The sequence below is a fragment of the Pseudorca crassidens genome, chromosome 14, assembly GCF_039906515.1.
Source record: "Pseudorca crassidens isolate mPseCra1 chromosome 14, mPseCra1.hap1, whole genome shotgun sequence".
In the NCBI taxonomy this organism is placed as follows: Eukaryota; Metazoa; Chordata; class Mammalia; order Artiodactyla; family Delphinidae; genus Pseudorca; species Pseudorca crassidens.
Window position 1 is genome coordinate 30,949,618 of NC_090309.1, and position 21,626 is coordinate 30,971,243.

At 37.0% G+C, this 21,626-nt stretch overlaps 1 protein-coding gene across 9 annotated transcripts in view; it reads right to left on the reverse strand.

Annotated features, from left to right (window-relative positions):
* ZNF638 (zinc finger protein 638) overlaps positions 1-21,626 on the reverse strand; it is an 83,623-nt gene that overhangs the window by 44,502 nt on the left and 17,495 nt on the right. For 6 of the 9 annotated variants that reach the window (XM_067704764.1, XM_067704765.1, XM_067704768.1 and 3 more), the window contains 5 exons: positions 15,562-15,600; positions 14,526-14,818; positions 13,118-13,392; positions 11,595-11,741; positions 10,553-10,675 (listed from right to left, as the gene is read on the reverse strand). In XM_067704764.1, coding sequence (XP_067560865.1) covers positions 10,553-10,675; positions 11,595-11,741; positions 13,118-13,392; positions 14,526-14,818; positions 15,562-15,600 — 877 coding nt within the window. The remainder of the gene's footprint in view (positions 1-10,552; positions 10,676-11,594; positions 11,742-13,117; positions 13,393-14,525; positions 14,819-15,561; positions 15,601-21,626) is intronic. The other 3 variants (XM_067704766.1, XM_067704770.1, XM_067704771.1) reach the window with 1 other exon arrangement.

Genomic DNA, 21,626 nt, shown 5'->3' on the forward strand with positions numbered 1-21,626 from the left:
AACTACCGAGCCTGCCCTCTAGAACCCACGAGCCACAACTAGTGAGCCCTCGTGCCACAGCTACTGAAGACCACACACATAGAGCCCATGCTCTGCAACAAGAGAAGCCACTGCAAGGAGAAGCCCGTGCACCACAACGAAGAGTAGCCACTGCTCACCACAACTAGAGAAAGCCCGCGCACAGCGATGAAGACCCAATGCAGCCAAATATAAATAAATTTATTTAAAAAACATGTAAAACTTGCTGAGGGACACTAGATGAAACCTAAATAAATGGAGAGATAAACCACGTTTCTGACAGAAAGATTTAGTATTGTAAAGACATCAATACAAATTCAATATAGTATCATTTAAACTCTCAATAAGATTGTTCAGAGAACTTAAACTGATTCTGAAACAAATACTGAGGAGTAAATGTTTAAGATTAACCAAAATAAATTTAAATAAAGAACAAAGAAAAAGGATTCTATTAGAAAACTAAGCAAATATTATAAAGTTACAGTTGTTATAATAATTGAAACCATACAGTGTTTGTAAAAAATAAACAGACTGAAACAGATCTGTGTGTATAGGATAATTTATACACATAAAGACAGCTTTCCAAATCAATGAGGAAAGACAAATCAGGCATAAATGGTGTTCAGTTAATTGGTTACCCATTTTGGAAACAATATTGATACTATTCACACATATACCACAAATCACGGATTTAAAACATAATGGAAGCATATCTTTTTGGCATTGGTACAAAGGTCTTCTAAAACAAGATAAAAGAAAGAAAGCAAAAGCCATTAAGAGGAAAAAAGGTAATAAACTTTAGTACACTGAAATTACTTAAAACTTTATATATGTATACATACAAGCAACAGTCTAAAAGAAAATACTTCTCATTTATAACACAAAGTTAGTGTCTAGGATAATGAACATCTTCAGATGAAATTTTTTTAAAAGACAAATAACCTAAAAACAAAACAAAACAAAAAAGACAACCTAACAGAACAATGTGAGAAGATATATACAACAAGTAATAGAGATAGCTAGTAATTATATTAAAAGATGTTGAAGTTCAATAACAATCAGGAAAATGCAGCTTAAAACTAGATACCAGATGGGATCAAATGGTGGAGGAGTTAAGACATGGAATTCCCACAGGTACATCAAAAATACATCTACTATAGGGCTTCCCTGGTGGCGCAGTGGTTGAGAGTCCACCTGCCGATACAAGGGACACGGGTTTGTGCCCCGGTCCGGGAGGATCCCGCATGCCGCGGAGCGGCTGGGCCCGTGAGCCATGGCCGCTGGGCCTGTGTGTCCGGAGCCTGTGCTCTGCAGTGGGGGAGGCCATAGCAGTGAGAGGCCCGCGTACCGCAAAAAAACCCCAAAAACCAAAAACCAAAAAACATCTACATGTGGAACAGCTCTCACAGAACATCTACGGAACACTGACAGAAGACCTCTGACTTCCAAAAGGGCAAGAAAATCTCCAGGTAACTGGGTAGGGCAAACGAAAATAGAAAAGAAAGAAAGGAAGAATCTGCCTGCCAATGCAGGGTACAAGGGTTCAAGCCCTGGTCTGGGAAGATCCCACATGCTGCGGAGCAACTAAGCCCGTGTGCCACAACTACTGAAGCCTGCGCACCTAGAGCCCATGCTCTGCAACAAGAGAAGCCACCGCAATGAGAAGCCCGTGTACTGCAACGAAGAGTAGCCCCCGCTCGCTGCTACTAGAGAAAGCCCGCACGCAGCAACAGAGACCCAATGCAGCCATAAATAAATAAATAAACAAACAAACAAACAAATAAATAAAAATTTAAAAAAAAGGAAAGAAAGGAAGAAAGGAAATCGGGACAGGACCTGTGCCTCTGGGAGGGAGCTGTGAAAGAAAAGGTTTCCACACACTGTGAAGTCCCCTCGCTGGCAAGTACATCTTTCAGATGGGTAGGCTTCAGAGGAAAGCACAGCAACAGGTGTGTGGAGTGCAAAGTGCGGAGAGACCTGCACAGAGGCTCATACCGACTGGCACTCCCCAGCCCGAGACGCTTGTCTGCTCGCTCACCTGCTGGGATGGGTGGGGGCTAGGTACTGAGGCTTGGGCTTCAGAGGTCAGACTCTGGGGAGACTACTGGGGTTGGCTGAGTGAAGACAGCCCTGAGGGGGCTACGGTGTAATGCACCACAACTGAGGAAGTCCAGGAAGAAAGCTGGGCCCACCAGAGAGGCAAGGCACCACTGTTGTTGGGGGGTACGCAAGGAGGAGGCTGGCCCACCATAGGAGCTTCTTTCTCTGTGCACTCGCAGGCGGCAGGACACTGCCTACACAAGCTCCAGGGGCGGGTGTGCAAGCCACTGCTGATGCCAAGGGCCCTGTGAGTGGGTGCAGGTCACTGCCCCCACCTTCCCAGGAGCAGGCACAGCCCACCACTGCTGAGGGTCCCATGATCGGGGCCAACTGCCCTGGGAGCGTGCATGGCCCGCCATTGCTGCTGAGGGTCTCACGACCCAGTGCCAACCACTGCCCCCACCTCCCCGGGGGTGTGAAAACCACCACTACCACTGTGGAGTGACCCACAACTGGGAGCCAACCACTGTCCCTGCCTTCCTGGGAGCTTGCAGGAGCTGTGCACCTGTGCAACCCCTATCAAGGGGATAACAGCCAGCACATGCTAAGGAAAGAGACAGCAAGCATCCAAACCAAAAACAGCCCTCATGCCAAAAAAATATTAAACCCACACCAGCTACACAGGGACACTCCCACTTATAAATAGCTCCCCAAGACTACAGTAGATAATTGTTTCCCCTACACTCACAAACTAAGAGATACATAAACAAAATGAAGAAGCAGAGGAAACACTCTCAGTTAAAAGACCAAGAAAATTCCCCTGAAGGAACCAACAACGAAACAGACCACTTCAGTCTAATAGATACTAAGTTCAAAAAGGAGGTAATGAAAACACTGAAAGAGTTAAGAAAGGCTATTGACAGAAATGCATATTACTGTGAAAACGAATGAAACTATACGGAGGAGCCAAGAAAAATGAGAAACTTCATTTGCTAAGACAAAAGCTGAGCTCAAGGCAATGAATAGCAGAATGAATAATGCAGAAGAAAGAATAAGTGACCTGGAAAAAAAGACTAACAGAAATTACACAACCAAAACAGCAGACAGAAAGCCAAATGAAAAAGAATGAAAGCAATATACGAGACCTAAGGGATAACATAAAGCGGGTCAATCTACACACAATAGGGATTCCAGAAGGAGAAGAAAGAGAAAGGGAATTGCAAATGTATTTGAAGAAATTATGGCTGAAAATTTCCCAAACTTAAAGGAGGAAACACATATCCAGATACAGGAAACACAGAGGGTCCCAAACAATATGAACCCACAGAGACCTACTCCAAGACATAATAAAAGTGGCAGAAGTTAAAGAGAGGATTCTAAAGGCAGCAAGACAAAAACAAAGAGTTCATTACAAGGGAACCCCCATAAGGCTATGAGCTGATTTCTCTCAGAAACACTGCAGGCCAGAAGGGAGTGGCAAAATACATTCGAAGTCTTGAAAGAGAAAAATCTGCAACCTAAAATACTCTACCCAGCAAGACTATCATTTAGAACAGGAGGAGAAATAAAGAATTTCTCAGACAAGCAAAAACTAAAAGAATACAGCAATACTAAACCTATGCTAAAAGAATATTGAAAGGTCATCTCTAAATGGAAAAGAGGCAAGAAGAAATAGGAGGGAGGAAATCACAATTGGAAGGTAAATCACTTAAATTAGCCAGTATACAGATCAAAAAGAAAAAAACAAAACAAAACAAAACACCCCATTTGTGAAAGCAATGATAAACACAAGGAACAGCAAAAGGATAAACATGAAGATATAAAAAGGGACATAACATCATAAAATGTGGGGAAGGAGAGTAAGAAAATGCAGATTTCTTTTTTTTTTACAATGTGTTTGAGCCTATCTGACTATCAGTCTAAAGCAAGCAGACATAGGAGGGGGTTAACATACTTGAAAAACAGGGCAACCACAAATTAAAAACATACAATACATTCACAAAAACCTAAAAGAAGAGAACACAAGCATAAAATAAAAGGAAATCATCAAACCACAAAAAGAAAAAGAAAGGAACAGAGTAGAAACAAAGAATCAACTGAAAAACACCATTTGTAATGGCAATAAATACATATGTATCAATAATTACCTTAAATGTCAGTGGACTGAATGCTCTGATCAAAAGACATAGAGTGGCAGACTGGATAAAAAAACAAGAGCCTACAATATGCTGCCTTCGAGAGACCCACCTTAGGGCAAAAGACACACATAGATTGAAGGTGAGGGGATGAAAAAAGATATTTCATGCAAACGGAAATGACAAGAAAGCGGGAGTTGTGATACTCATATCAGACAAAATAGACTTTAAAGCAAAGGCTAGAAAGAAAGATAAGGGACACTTATATAATGATAAAAGGATCAATACAGGAAGAGGATTTTACACTTATCAACATATATGGACCTAATATAGAAGTACCCAAATACATAAAACAAATACTAACAGACATAAAGGGAGAAACCAATAGGAATACAATAATACTAGGAGATTTTAACACCCACTCGCATCAATGGACAGATCTTCAAGACAGGATCAATAAGGCAACAAAGGCACTAAATGATACAACAGAACAGTTAGACTTAATTGATATTTTCAGGACACTACATCCAAAAAAACCAGAATATATATTCCTTTCAAGTGCACACGGAACATTCTCTAGGATTGATCACATCCTAGGTCACAAAACTAACCTCAACGAATTTAAGAGTATGGAAATTATTTTGAGAATCTTCTCTGACCACAGTGGCATGAAACTAGAAATCAACCACAGGAAAAGAAACGAGATAAAAACTATTACGTGGAGACTAAATAACATGCTAGTAAAAAACCAATCAGTCAACAAGGAAATCAAAATGGAAATTAAAAAATGCCATGAGACAAACAACAATGGACAGAAAACACAACCACACAAAATCTATGGGACACAGCAAAAGCAGTTCTTAGAGGGAAGTTCATAGCGATACAGGCCTTCATCAAAAACAAGAAAAATCTGAAGTAAACAACCTAACCTACCACCTGACAGCATTAGAAAAAGAACAAGAAACAAAACCTAAAGTCAACTGAAGGAAGGAAATAATAAAGATCAGGGAGTAAATAAATAAAATAGAGATTAAAAAAAAAAACAAGAGCTGGTTCTCTGAAAGGGTAAACAAAATTGACAAACCTCTGGCCAGGCTCACCAAAAAGAAAAGAGCAAGAACCCAAATAAACAAAAAAAGAAATGAAAAAGGAGAAATCTCAACTGATACCGCATAAATACAAAAAACCATAAGAGAATACTATGAACAACTATATGCCAACACATCTGACAACCTAAGAAGAAATGGACAACTTTCTAGAAACATACAGCCCACCAAAACTGAATCAAGAAGAAATAGATAATTTGAACAGACCGATCACTATAACTGAAATAGAATCTGTAACAAAAAAACTGCCCACAAACAAAAGTCCAGGACGAGATGGCTTCACAGGTGAATTCTACCAAACATGTAAGGAACTTATACCAATTCTTCTCAAACTCTTCCAAAAGACTGAAGAGGAGGGAACACTCCCAAAGACATTCTAAGAAGCCACCATCACCCTGATACCAAAACCAGACAGACACCACCAAAAAAGAAAATTACAGGCCAATATCTTTGATGAATGTAGATGTAAAAATTCTCAACAAAATATCAGGAAACCAAATTCAACAACACATAAAAAAGATCATACACAACAACCAAGTGGGATTCATCCCAGGTTCATAAGGATGGTTCAACATATGCAAATCAATCAATGTAATACACCACATTAACAAAAGACAAGTCAGAAACCACATGATCATCTCAATAGACGCAGAAAAAGCATCTGAAAAAATTCAACATCCATTCATGATAAAAACTCTTACCGAAGTGGGAATAGAGGGAACATATCTCAATATAATAAAAGCCATTTATGACAAACCCAGAGCCAATATAATGCTCAGCAGTGAAAAGCTGAAAGCCTTCCTGCTAAATCTGGAACAAGACAAGGATGCCCACTCTCACTCTCTCTTCAACATCATATTGGAAGTCCTAGACACAGCAATCGGACTAGAAAAAGAAATAAAACATATCTGAATTGGAAGGGAAGAGGTAAAATTGTCACTACATGCAGATGACATGATACTATATATAGAAAACCCTAAGGATTCTACACAAAAACTACTAGATCTAATAAGTGAATTCAGCAAATTAGCAAGATACAAGATTAACATTCAGAAATCGGTTGCATTCCTTTACACTAACAATGAAATATCAGAAAAGGAATGTAAAAAAAAATAGCTTTTAAAAATTGCACACAAAAAATAAAATACCTAGGAATAAACCTGACCAAGGTGAAACACTTATATGCTGAGAACCATAAAACATTAATAAAGGAAATAAAAGAGGATTCAAAGAAATGGAAAGCTATACCATGCTCTTGGAATGGAAGAATTAATACTGTTAAAATGGCAATACTACCCAAAGCAATCTACAGATTTAATGCAATCCCTATCAAACTACCCATAACATTTTTCACAGAACTAGAACAAATAATCCAAAAATTTATATGGAACCATAAAAGAGCCAGAATTGCCAGAGCAATCCTGAGGGAAAAAAAGAAAGCAGGAGGCATAACTCTCCCAGACTCAGACAATACTACAAAGCTACAGTAATCAAAACAGTGTGGTACTGGTACAAAAACAGGCATACGGATCAATGGAACAGAATAGAGAGCCCAGAAATAAACCCACACACATACAGTCAATTAATCTTCAACAAAGGAGGCAAGAATATACAATGGGAAAAAGACAGTCTCTTCAGCAAGTGGTGTTGGGAAGTTGGACAGCTGCATGTAAATCAATGAAGTTAGAATACACCCTCACACCGTGGACAAAAGTAAACTCAAATGGCTTAAAGACTTAAACATAAGACGTGACACCATAAAACTCCTAGAAGAGAGCACAAGCAAAACATTCTCTGACATAAGTCATACCAATGTTTTCTTAGGTCAGTCTCCAAAGGCAACAGAATAAAAACAAAAATAAACAAATGGGACCTAATCAAACTTACAAGCTTTTCCACAGCAAAGGAAACCAGAAACAAAATGAAAAGACAACCTACAGAATAGGAGAAAATATTTGCAAATGATTCGACCGACAAGGGCTTCATTTGCAAAATATACAAACAGGTCATACATCTCAACAACAAAAAAACTAACTGAAAAATGGGCAGAAAACCTAAATAGACATTTCTCCAAAGATGACATACAAATGGCCAATAGGCACATGAAAAGATACTCAACACTGTTAATTATTAGAGAAATGCAAATCAGAACTACAATGAGGTACCACCTCACACCGGTCAGAATGGCCATCATTAAAAAGTCTACAAATAATAAATGCTGGAGAGGGTGTGGAGAAAAGGGAACCTTCCTATACTGTTGGTGGGAATGTAATTTGGTGCAGCCACTGTGGAAAACAGTATGGAGGTTCCTCAGAAAACTAAAAATAGAATTACCATATGATCCAGCAATCCCACTCCTGGGCATATATCCAGATAAAACTGTAATTCAAAAAGATACATGCACCACTTTGTTCATAGCTAACTGCTGGACAACGATCATCAAAAAAATGTTGGAAGCTACCAAAAAAGATACCCAACATCCAGAGACTGAGAAGAAGCCACAACGAGGGGGCAGGATGGGTGCAATCGCGATAAAATCAAATCCCATACCCATACTGGGTGGGAGATCCACAAACTGGAACCTGAGCCCCATGTCAGGCTTCCCAGCCTGGGGGTCCAGCAACAGGAGGAGGAGTCCCCAGAGAAACTGGCTTTGAAGGCCAGCAGGGTTTGATCACAGGAATTCCACAGGGCTGGGGGAAGCAGAAACTCCACTCTTGGAGGGTGCACACAAAGTCATGTGTACACCAGGACCCAGGGGAAAAAAGCAGTGACTCTATAAAAGACTGGGTCAGACCTACCTGCCTAGTATTATAGGATCTCCTGCGGAGGCAGGGGGCAGCTGTGGCTCATTGCGGGAACAAAGACTCTGGCAGCAGCAATTCTGGGAAGTACACACTGGCATGAGCCCTCCCAGAGGCCGCCATTAGCTCCACCAAACATCCTGTAGGCTCCAGTGCTGGGTCGCCTCAGGCCAAACAACCAACAGTGCGAGAACACAGCCCCACCCATCAGCAGACAAGTCTCCCTGAACACGGCCCTGCCCAACAGAGAGACAAGACCCAGCTCTACCCACCACTAAGCAGGAACCAGCCCCTCCCATCAGAAAGCCTGCACAAACCTCTTAGATAGCCTCATCCACCAGAGGAGAGCAGAAGCAAGAACTACAATCCTGCAGCCTGCAGAACGGAAACCGCAATCACAGAAAGAAAAAATGAGACGGAAGAGGAATATGTCCCAGATGAAGGAACAAGATGAAACCCCAGAAGAACAACTAGGTGAAGTGGAGATAGCCAACCTACTAGAAAAAGAATTCAGAATAATGATAGTGAAGATGATCCAAGATCTCGGAAAAAGAATGGAGGCAAGGATCAAGAAGATGCAAGAAATGTTTAACAAAGACCTAGAAGAACTAAGGAACAAACAAACAGAGATGAACAACGCAATAACTGAAATTAAAAATACACTAGAAGGAATCAGTGGCAGAAGAAATCATAAATGACCTGAAAGAAAGAATGGTGGAAATCGCTGCCACAGAACAGAATAAAGAATAAAAAGAAATGAAGACAGTCTAAGAGACCTCTGGGACAACATTAAATGCACCAACATTCACATTATAGGGGTCCCAGTAGGAGAAGAGAGACAGAAAGGACCTGAGAAAATGTTTGAAGAGATAATAGCTGAAAAATTCCCTAACGTGGGAAAGGAAACAGTCACCCAAGTCCAGGAAGCGCAGATAGTCCCAGGCAGGATAAACCCAAGGAGGAAAGCTGAGACAAATAGTAATCAAATGGACAAAAATTAAAGACAAAGAAAAAATATTAAAACAAGGGAACACCCATAAGATTATCAGATGATTTCTCTGCAGAAAGTCTGCAGGCCAGAAGGGAGTGGCATGATATATTTAAAGTGAACCTATAACCAAGAACACTCTACCCAGCAAGGCTCTCATTCAGATTTGATGGAGAAATCAAAAGCTTAACAGACAAACAAAAGCTAAGAGAATTCGGCACCACCAGACCAGCTTTGCAACAAATGCTAAAGGAACTTCTCAAGCGGGAAAGAGACCAGCAACTTAAAACAACCTTGTACATATATAGACTGCTATATCAAAACCTCATGGGAACAGCAAACCCAAACACTACCACAGATACACACACAAAAAAGAAAAAACAACCCAAATCAAAACTAAAGATGATCATCAAAACTAGATACCATTTTTTACATACTGGATTTTAAAACTGCAAATATTAAGATGTCACTGATAATAGAGAAACACCAGTACTCACATAAATTATTAGACTATAAATTATTAGTCATTTAACAGGCAATCTAATATTATTTCTGTATACCCTATAACCCAGCAATTCCACTGTAGATATCACCTTAAAAAACACTATCATAAATGCATTAAGAAAGGCCTGTGAAAGCCATATACAAGGAAGTTAACTTAAGTCCTATTTATAGCAATTTATAGTAAACTAGAAATAACCTAAATAGCAATCCATAAGGAACTGGTGAAATAACTGTGGTATATTCATAGGAAGTAACACCACATATAACCTTAAAAGAATAAGGAAAATCTATAACGTACTAACATGGTTTGATCTCCAAATCAAATTAGTAATTGAAAAATGTGTGCTCCAACGCAGGCATTCTTCAGTAAATAAGAAAATAAAATAAAAAGAACACATATACACAAAGCAAAACTTACTGGATATTTTAAAGTACTTCTATAGACATTATCTATGGATATATAAACTAAAGCAAAGAAAATGATCTACAAAGACTAAACTCCTAAACGTTGATACTTCTAAGGAAGCAAAAGGCCCAGAAGAATATATACACTATGATTCTGTTTATAGAAACTTCAAAACAGGCAAAACTCAAGTACGGTATTAGAAACCAAGGTGGGGTTACACACTCCCTTCTGCCCCGGAGTAAGTATTCAAAAGAAGTATGCAAGGGGCTTCCAGGGTGTTGTTAGTGTTGTAGTTTGTGACTTAGGTAGAGGTTTCACAGACTTTTGCTAATTCTGTTAAGTATTTTCCCCTAGTCTATTGCTTATCATTCAATACTGTTTACAGTGTGATATATATATGTATGCATAAAGATGTTGCTAAGTTCAATGTATTTGAATTTATACCTAATCTGTGGAGTGAACATTTTTGTTTTATGCCTTTTTCTGTATGTGCCATACTTAAACAAAAAATTAATCAACAATGAATCACATAAGAACTTAATTCAGTTTACCTGTGACTTTTTCTTTCCTGGAACACATACTTTCACACTTTTCCCATTTATCAGAAGTGGTGTTGTTTCAATGTACTTCATGACTGCAGTAATTGCCTCTTTAAATTCCATTTCCAAGTAAGCCTAAAATGAAATGTATTCCACTTTTAGTCAAAAAAATCTACCTTAAATTTCTCTGTATGACCTAATATAATACTTCTTTGTGGAATATAAAACTGAAATTACCTCAAGTCCTGGTTGCTTTCACCTCTTTTTGTTTTGCTGAAGTGTAATGTGGTGTTTAGGATGTTTTCACACATGAAATGGACACTTAACCTTATAGAATTTCTATACCATTACCAAGGTAAGAAGGAAGCATGGGTCCATGGCAGGATCATGGAACAATAAGAAATGGGAAGGAGGGTTCACTGAACAATCGAAGAGAAGGCAGGATCTGGTCTAGCTGCTGTAAGTCTGACCTTTTTAAGGGTTCTTGCAACAAAGAAAATAATACCAACTATGTTCCTTTGTCTTACCTCACAATTTTTTACGTTCTGCTTAACCTAGGGTTTGTAGTTCTGGTGAACTCTACTATGTGAGTTATAGGAATACAACTCATATGTAAAAAAATACTGTACAGATAAAATCATTTTTTTAATATGACCTTACTGGTGTACTAAAGCAATGAATGGCAAACTATGGCCTGCCACCTGTTTTTGTAAATAGTTTTTTTGAACACAGCGATGCTCATTCAGTTATATATTATCTAAGACTGTGTTTGTACAACAGAGTTGTATAGCAGAGTTGAATAGCTGAAATCCTATAACATGCAACGCCTAAAATATTATCTGGCCCTTCACGGAAAAAGTGTGCTCTTCTAAGAAAACAGTGTGCTGTTTGAAACGATATAAAGCAGTATTTAGGGACATTGTTCATTCAAATCCGACCATTTACATAATTCAATTAACAACTGTGTATGCAGGAAAAGCAGCTAAAAGATCCAACAACAGTCTTTATAAAATAATGACTTTGTATGAATTTTAGAACAGACTAAATAACTCACTTCCTTTCTATATGGAACAATCAGGACATCATTAACTTTTCCAAATGGCTGAAATATTTTTCTAATATCTTCTTCAGTACAGCCATCCTCTGGTAATTCAGATATAAGAAGAACGGGACCATAATGTGAAGACTGATCTTTCCGAAGCTTTTTTTGGGATGAAAGAAAATTAAACCAAATTAAGTGACAAAGTACAGTAATAATAATTCCCAATATAATTTCTTCTACCATTAATCTTAGTCCTTTAAGCAGTCTTTTCAACATATTTTAGCATATTTAAAAAAATTTTAAAGGCCAAAGAAAAGTAGTAAGAAATATGTTTTACATTTTACCACTCAAACCCAACAGTGGTCAGTTTATGGGTAACCAATCACAGACGCTCTTTTCTGTTTAGAAGCATTTTGTAACAAACAAGACCTATGAAATGAAATGGTCCAAAACTATTAAACAGTATTTTTCTATATGAATCTGCATGGCACATCACTAGTGAAGCTGAAATTATAGCTTTATTTACTCTGTGTTCTAATAATTAAAAATGTTATCTAGATAGGCATAATATTTTTAAAGATTTATACTACATACAATTTGAATATATTTTATCAAATTTGCCACCTATGTTAAAAATTGACTCAAAAAAAAAAAAACTTTTTAAAAGTTCCACTGCCACCATCTAGAAGTCTAGAAACAAAATGAAAGAACGTTACAGAATAATTAAGCCTCTTTGAGATTAATTCCCTGTACTCAACATTTCTTCCTAATTAATGCTCTTCAAAATCCTGTAATTGCAGGTTGATTATTTTAAGTTTTTCCTTCTAAATATAAGCTCTCTGGGGCAGGGAACTGTAGTTGTTGAAAGTTAAGACAATGTTAAGAGAAATGTATACCTAAATACTTGAAGACTTGTTATTATTACAATATAATAAACATTTGAAAATCTGGCCTATCAGGAGTTACTCTGATAGTCTCTTTATATATTATCTGCTGTAATAGTAATTTCATTAACATATACAATAAAGCAATACCATCAAAATACACCAATAAGTTAGTACCCAGAAAAGAGACTAGTATTCTACACTGGATAATGATTTAACTTATGAACTGTACTGCAAAAAGTATAAAACAGATTAAAAATGACCAATTCTCAGCAGAGACTCACTAATAACTTACTAACAAAGATTATAAAACCTCATTAATGCTGCTGATTACATCCATTTCCCCAATAAGGGAGCAAAACTTATCACAAGGATCTGTTTGTATGGTTAGCCAAAAACACCAAACCGTCAAAATGTTCTCACTTTTGATATATCAAATGCCAAACCTCTAGGATTTGTAATCTACAGGACTTTAATTATTGGACTTTTATTATATTCAGAAGAGAAACCAATGAATATTCCATATCAACATAACAAGTCACGATTTCAAACTTTTGGAAATATGAAAATTAAAAATTCTGAAAACTTTGTTTTCTCTTTGTCATATTAACAAATGTATGCACACACTTCCAGTAACAAAGAACTACTGACCTTACGTTGTAGAGAAACAGCTTTATCAGACACCTGTTTACTTTCTGGTGAGGTGTCATCTTCAAGATTCTTTGATTTGTAACGAGTACAATGTCCTATATTTGAATCACTCTTTGTAGAGCTCGTAGATTTAACTGATGGCCTTGCTCCACTGACAGTTTTAAGTTTTTGTGCTGGTGAGTGTCCTTTATCAACTGCTTCAAGATGTTTCTGTTTACTGAATTCTGATCCATGCCCAGACCGTTGTACTACATCTTCTAATGCTTTTTTTCTGTCTAGTAAAAAGGACATAAATACTACTTCAACTGAAAAGAACTTAAGGTAGGAAACATCTCATCACATTATAAAAAAAAAAAAGAATCATCTCTCAACTGTCCAAATATTTACCACATTGAGCTACTGTTAGGCCAAACAGGTGGCAAACACACACACACAAAATTATTATTCTTTAATTCTTCACTCAAAAGTGAAGATGTAAAAACATGAAGATCCCTTATTCTGTGAGCTTCTCTTATACCAGTGGTACTCAAACTTTAGTTTCAGTATCCCTTTACACTATTAAAAATTGAGGACTCCAAAGAGCTTTTGTTCAATTTATCAATGTTTACCATATAAGAAACTAAAATAGAATTTTTAAAATATTAATTCATTTAATAATAAACTCCTATGTTAATATAAATAATATATTTTTATAAAAAACTTTAATTTCAAAACAAAAATTAGATGAGTAGCACCACTGTATATTTTCCAAACGCTTTAATGTTGGGCTTAAAAAAAGTCTGAATTCTCGTATCTGCTTCTGCATCCAATCTGCTGGATACATTATTTCAGCTGAAACATTTAAAGAAAAATCCAGCTTCACAAAGACATGTAGTTGGAAAAGGAAAGACCTCACAGACCTCTGCAAAGATCTCAGAAAAGAATTACATAAGAGCTATTTCCAGAAAGGTCACTAAACCAATACAAAGACACAGGTTGAAAATATGAATAATTTTTTAATGTTTTAAATTAATTCACCGAAGAGAAGTCTATAATCAATTACTAAAGCAAACTAAGATGTTTGTATATCCTTGGTTTTTAAGTTTGATGTTGGGTGGATAGATACAGTCTCCCACACTTCTTCTGATACATAATAAAGGGAAGAAGAATGAAATAGGTTGGGATGTGGGTTGGATTTCATATAGAAATTCTAAAATTTAATAAAGTAGAACATTCCATTTCTTAAAAACCTTGAAAGTTTTAAAAAGAGCTGAGCCAAATACCTCAAAATGTCAACATTTAAAAATATCTTGACAGTAGTATAGAAGTCACCATTTCAAGCTTAATAGAAATAAAAAATTCAAACAAACAAAAAAGCTAAAAAAATTTAGTCAAAATAAGTACTTATTATTCACAACCATAAGTGTACCTGATGATCTCACTGATCTCCTTGATGTCCTTTCGGGGCTAACTGATCGATAGCATTTTGGACTAGCTCTAAATGGATTTCTCATTCGATACGGTGAACGGGATCTGGATCTGTATCTAGGAACGAAACGATGGCAAATTCTTGGACTTCGACTTCTTGGTCTGTACATATAACGTATTGGGCTTCGGGATCGACGGAATCTGTGACTTGAGCTTGATCTCCTAGAATGTCTAGGACTGGGAGAATGAGATCGTCTTCTTGGAGTTTCGTTTTCTTTTCTATTGCCTTCATTTCTACAAAGTGCAGGAAAAAACCACAAGATTCATCAATTTAACAAAAATTTAAATCTATACTAAATGACAGATTTCTCTTCTTAAAAACAGACTATTAACAATGCCAAATTCTGATACCACGTATTTACATAAAGCAAAAACCTGTTTGACATGATGCAATTCAGCCTTGTAGATGAGTAAGAAACAATCAGAGCAGATGATCACCTCTCTCATTGCTTAGATTCCTCTGTTTTGTTAATTTACAAAAGAATATTATCATCCATTTCTTGCATTTTTCCTATACCACTATTATATCCAATTATGTTTTGAAAGTATTATATTACATGAAGAATTTAGGAAATGACTTACATAAACAAATGTTTTTCAACAATTTTTCCTGAAACAGTATGCCATCCACAAATATTTCTTTGACTGTTGTACTTGTGTACCTACACATTGAACCAGGAACCCCATTCCCAGCCTTCAAATCTAAGATCCCACAAGCATAAAATAATAATAAAAGTACAAAGTATTTTCAGAACAGACTTAAAAAAAAAAAAAAGTTCACAGATGGGAGCTATCACACTTAAACTGGGGTAACTAAAGAAAGATTCATTGAGCTGGTTCCATTTGCCTATTGTTTAAAAGTAAAAATGGTCAAAACAGGACTCTATTCAAAACAGTACCTTTAAAAAAAAAAAGTACTTGTTTACTTTTAAAAGAAAATCAAATTTCAATAATACCACTATTAAAAAAATAACTACCTTCTTGATGGGAGGATCTCAGGATTCCAATCGGGATACCTATTTTGAGAATAAACAATATTAATGAACAGTTAAAATAAGATTATAAGGCTCAATCTTTCCCTGCAATATATCAAGAGGTCTGTTCAAAACCAAAGTTAAGGGAATTCCCTGATGGACCAGTGGTTAGGACTCCGTGCTTCACTGCTAAGGGCACGGGTTCAGTCCCTCACTGGGGAACTAAGATCCCACAAGCCATGTGGCGCAACAAATAAATAAAAATTTTAAAAATTTAAAAAACAAAAAAATTTTTAAAAATTTAAAAAGTATTTTTAAAAAGATTAAAAAAGGATAAAAAACAAAGTGAACACAGTGATTTATTAGTATATTAAAATATGAATATTTTCTTCAAAGTAAAATATTTTGAGTGTCTAATTCAATAAATAAGGTATTAGGCAATTCAGGGAAAAGAAACACATTCCCTATACTTCAAAGGCCTCGACGTTTATTTAGGTAAAACAAGCAGTACATATAGAAGTGTTGAGATGTATAGAAGAGGTATAAAACACAAGCTTAGGTTGGGGTTAAAGACAGTTCTCCCACTTTGCAGAACTCCAGGGGACACCACTCTACAGAATAAGACATGAATAGTGCCCCTTACACTGTACCAAGTGCTCCTCAAGAGAGGATCTAGTGGGAGGATTCAGGGGAGAATTCAAAGAAAAAGGTTGCTTTTCAGGGGAACTAAGATCCCACAAGCCGTGTGGCAAAAGGTCTGTTAATAGGCATGGATCAGGTTAGGTTTCATACAGTGGTGATACATAAAAGAAGCACTGGAGGCAAAACATGTGTTCTATTCCAGGAACCGGTATGGCTGCAGCATGGAAGTGATGAAAAGCAATTATGAGGGGGAAAACCTGGAAAGGCAGCTCAGAGACAAACTATGAACGTCCTTGAAATCAGGTTAAGGAGGCTGCACATAATTAAAAGGCAACAGGGAACAATAAACATTTCTGAAATGAAGGGAACATAGGAATGTTTTCAGAACAACTGGAAATAAATATCTGGATTAGAGAAAAAGATGAGGGCTGGGATATTTAGAAATCAGGCATCAGCTATACTACTAAGAATGAGTGAGATAAACAGAGAATAGAGTTTGTGGGGAAAAAAGAGGGCTGAGGACAGAATCTTATGCACACTAACACTTAAGAGTAAAGCAGACAAAGATACACCAATGAAAGAGATTAAGGGTTAATTACAGAAAGAAAAAGTAGGAGGAACAGTAACATCATAGAAGCCTAAAAAAAAGACATCTTTATCCTCATCTTTTCTAGATTTTCTGGACTCTTAAAAGTTAACTGGAAATGGTGATTAAATTAAATTATTGAATCACTGATGTTCAAAAATACAATTTCAGTAACCAAGAGGAGAGCCAGGTAAGGAAATGAAGGCAGCAGACTCAACAAGTCACCTGGCAGGAAAATAAAGTGAGGTCAAAACCTTACTAAAAGTAAAGTGGTTTTTATTTGTTGATATTTATCTCAGACATCGTTAGCAGGTTAACTCAAAAGCAATTCTCAACTCTCTTTTCCCATGCCTGCCTCCACAACAAAGGCTTAAAAAAGCTAAATATTTGCTTTCTCAGCCTCCTTAGAAGATAGCCAGTGATAGGTTCAAACCAATGAGACAGACACAGGTACAAAACCACTGGCAGACTTCTGAGAAAGCTTCTGCCCACTTCTTCCTGCTTTAAGAGCAGACATGATGCATCTTATAACTACAGTGTGACAAACTATGAAGGCAAAAAAACTTAACTTTCAATCCAATGTATCTATCACCCAGCATCAACAATTGTTAAAACATGAACAATTTTGTTTCATCTACTACTACAGTTTTTAAAACTTTTGTTACTCTGTACCATGTAAGAAGATACATTTCCGGTCTTACGTTACTGTGTTTAAAAGCAAGACCTTTGAGAGTTCCCTGGTGGTCTCCTGGTTAAGATTTGGCACTTTCACTGCTGGGGCCTGGGTTCAATCCCTGGTCGGGGAACTGAGATACTACAAGCCATGTGGTGCGGCCAAAAGAAAAAAAAACAAAAAACAACTAAAGCAAGACCTTTGGAATCAAACACAGCTGGGTGTATAAGTGTAGGTACTGCCACTTAATGACCATGTATCTGAAAGCCAGTTACTTACTATGAGTAAGGCTTAGCTTTCTCTTATGTACAATGCTGGAAATACAGCTGGTTGTCGACACACAGAAGTTATTAAATTTCCAGATCTTTCCAGTTCAAGAGTGGGTAACCATGTTTCAGATGTGAAATGATGTTTCAGATCTAGGTTAACTGCTAGAATACATATTCTTGTCTCTGCTGCCCAGAGCAGAAAGATAAAGCATACATACTATTCTGCAAATAGAGTTTGGACTGCCTGTATACTGCCTAACTAGTTTTTGTGGGTTTTTTAAACATCTTTATTGGAGTGTAATTGCTTTACAACAGTGTGTTAGTTTCTGCTTTATAACTAAGTCCATCAGTTATATATATACATATATCCTCATATCTCTTCCCTCCTGCGTCTCCCTCCCTCCCACCCTCCCTATCCCACCCCTCTAGGTGATCACAAAGCACCGAGCTGATCTCCCTGTGCTATGCGGCTGCTTCCCACTAGCTATCTATTTTATGTTTGGTACTAACGAGTTTTTTTAAATGTGTTTCAGAAGCATGATACATAAGCAATTTAAACATAATGGCTAAGAACAAGGACCTAAGTAAACGACATTATCTGTATCCCAATGTGATGCAGTAAGTATACACATCACCTATAAAGTTTTTGTGACAAAAATGTTCAACCTGAATTTAATGAAGAGGAAAAAAACTAGAAAGGTGCAGAATGTGGAATATTCTACAAGACAACTTTTGTGGACATTTCAGAAGTCAACCATTGTGAAAATATCCTCCTCAAAAGGATATTGGGATTGACATACATACACTACTGATACAATGTATAAAACAGATAACTAGTGAGAACCTACTGTATAGCACAGGGAACTCTACTCAATGCTCTGTGGTCACCTAAATGAGAAGGAAATCCAAAAAAGAGGGGATATGTGTATACATACAGCTGATTCACTTTGCTGTACAGTAGAAACTAACACAATATTGTAAAGCAACTATACTCCAATAAAAAAAAATTAATGCTAAAAAAAAAAGTGTAGGGGCGGGGTAGGCAAAGATAGTTATAAAGGCATTTTGGAAACAAATGGGAAAATTTGAACTTGGCCTATGTATTGGAAGGCATTATGAAATCATTGTTAATCACTGTGTTATACTGTGGTTATAACAGATAACCACTGCAGAAAAATGTCCTTATTCTTAAGAGACAGATGTTGAATTAAGGAGTAAAGTGTCATAATGTCTAATTTATTTTCAAGTAGTTTTCAAAAACTATAATATTAAAAATGTGCATATAAAGATATAATAGATATGTCAAATGTTAATAATTGGTTAATAAAGACAAAGACTCTACGAATGTTTATTATCCCTTCAACTTTTTTGCGGCTTAGAAACTTTTCAAAATAAAATGCTGAGAGAAAAAAAAGAGCAAAGATCCATTAGTTAGATTAGTTGTGCCAATTATTGGCTGTGTTATAGTAGGGAAGTTGCCTCTCAGTTTCCCCACTGGTAAAATCACAAATAATCATTATACATATATCTCATAGGGTTGCTTCGAAGATTAAAGACACTGTGTAAAGCACTTAGAAGAATGCCCAGCACACAATAAGCATACAGCTCTTATTATTTATTATTTTTAATACTAAAACTTTAATGCACTGTATCTTTTCTCAAGTTAACCAACTACTCTTATGTCATAATCCAGAAAGATCCAAGACAAAGAGAGAGAAGAGATAATCAGCCTTAAGAAAAGGAATAAGAACCTAAATATACACCAGCAGAGGAATGACTAAACAGATTTAAGGTTTAGAAACACAACGCAGCTTAAAAAAAAAAAAAAATGAAGTAGCATATATTTTGCCATGGAAAGATCCAAAGCACCTAATCAAATCTAACATATTTGTTAAATTTTTTTTTGCAATAGAGAGAAAGCCATAAAGAAACTATTCAAGAGCATATAACCTGAAAAAGATAAAAATGTAAAACAAGCAATGAAGTAGCAGGCATGGAAAGCACATGCTTTAAAATCAGCGTCCTGGAGACTTCCCTGGCAGTGGTTAAGAATCCGCCTGCTAATGCAGGAGACACGGGTTCGAGTCATGGTCCAGGAAGATCCCACATGCCGCGGAGCAACTAAGCTCGTGTGCCACAACTACTGAGCCTGTGCTCTAGAGCCCATGGGCCACAACTACTGAGCCTGCGCTCTAGAGCCCATGAGCCACAACTACTGAAGCCCACATGCATAGACCCCGTGCTCCGCAGCAAAAGAAGCCAGCACAATGAGAAGCCCACGCACCGCCACGAAGAGCAGCCCCTGCTCGCCACAACTAGAGAAAGCCCACATGCAACAAAGACCCAACGCAGCCAAAAATAAAAATAAATATATGTATATTAAAAAATCAGGGTCCTGTGTGCATTAAAAAGAAGGCTTATCTACACAAAAGTCTTTAAATAGGCATAAATGCCATGTGATGTAGTAAATTAATGGCAGTGCATGTAGCTAGAATCCTCTTACTAGCATTAATGCCTACCTACAGCAACTAACTCACTCCCACCTAAATCCCTGACCTTCATAAAAATGAGACATCCCACTGGGTATCTGTGGGAAAATTTGTGGCGCAGGAGAGATTTTCCACTTACAGTGGCAGTAAGGCCTATCCAATTCAAGTAACAAATTATCTCCGCATGATAACCAATGTTTGTGTGCACACATCTATACAGGTAAGCAACTCTATTATTAGTCTATACAATTAAGGTAGGACTTATATCACACTCAACACATGACACCAACCGAGGTACAGTACCCTATTCCTGCAACCATTATAACTGGTTTAGAGATGGACAACTAACCCACAGTGAACCAAAAGAGTCAAACCAAGGACTTCTGCAGAATTTATGAGGAAAGAAGTGTTTTTATTTATTTTTTAACTCCTGGAATTGCTAGCTATACATATCACTTAACTCTGGAACTAAGGGGGTCACTGCTTTGTGGAGAAAGGTGTGCCTTTCTCATGAGGCTAAAGCAGAAGAGAACAGCCAAGAAATGAAAATATTTCTGACACTCTGATTTTTGTTTGAGCATCTAATTCAGCTGTTCACACTCCTTAAGCTTCCCAGTTAAACGAGCTAATAAATTTCCTTACTTTAAAAAATTGGTCTGAGTTAGGTTTATCACATATGACTAGAAGAGTCCTGAATATTCTCAAAAAAATTTTGTTGGTATTTTCATAAAGAACAATAAGAAAAAACCAAAACAGCTGCCACAAATCCATTTGCTCAAGAACATGTTATTATCATCAGTATAGTGACCGGGAATTTGACACACAACTATATCAGCATATTTAATGATGTTAAAAGGAACACAATTTAATTTTATGTAACTCCAGGTGATATTAGAGAATACTGTTAATATCACACTTTTCACCTTCATAGGTGCCCTGTCTTAAAGAAGGAAAAGGTCAGAGAATTGAAGAACCAATGTGGAGGAAGCACCATATCTAGCTTGTTCATCTCCCACTTAAGGTTTTTTCTGAATATAGGTTCTAAACCTGGAGAGGTTTAGACCTGAAATTAAAGACTAGTGTTTGGTTTGGGTGGTTTTTAGTTTTTTATCCTTTGGGAAAGGGGTGGGGATGAGGGGGAAGAAGTATAGGAGAAGGGTAGACTATGTGCTCTGAAAAAGATAAACCATCCCAAGGGAAGGTTAAGCCAGCAGGAATGAACCAATGATACTAAAGTTACCTACTGGGATTAAATTAGGAAGGAGTCAGAAGAAAGGATCATATTTAATTCTCTCCTTTGGGAAAAAGATTAAATATATTTGTATATAAATATTTCAAATAGACAATAGCTTTCTAAAAAAATATTTTTCTCCAAAGTACCACACTAAAGGTATTAAGCAGTCATACCT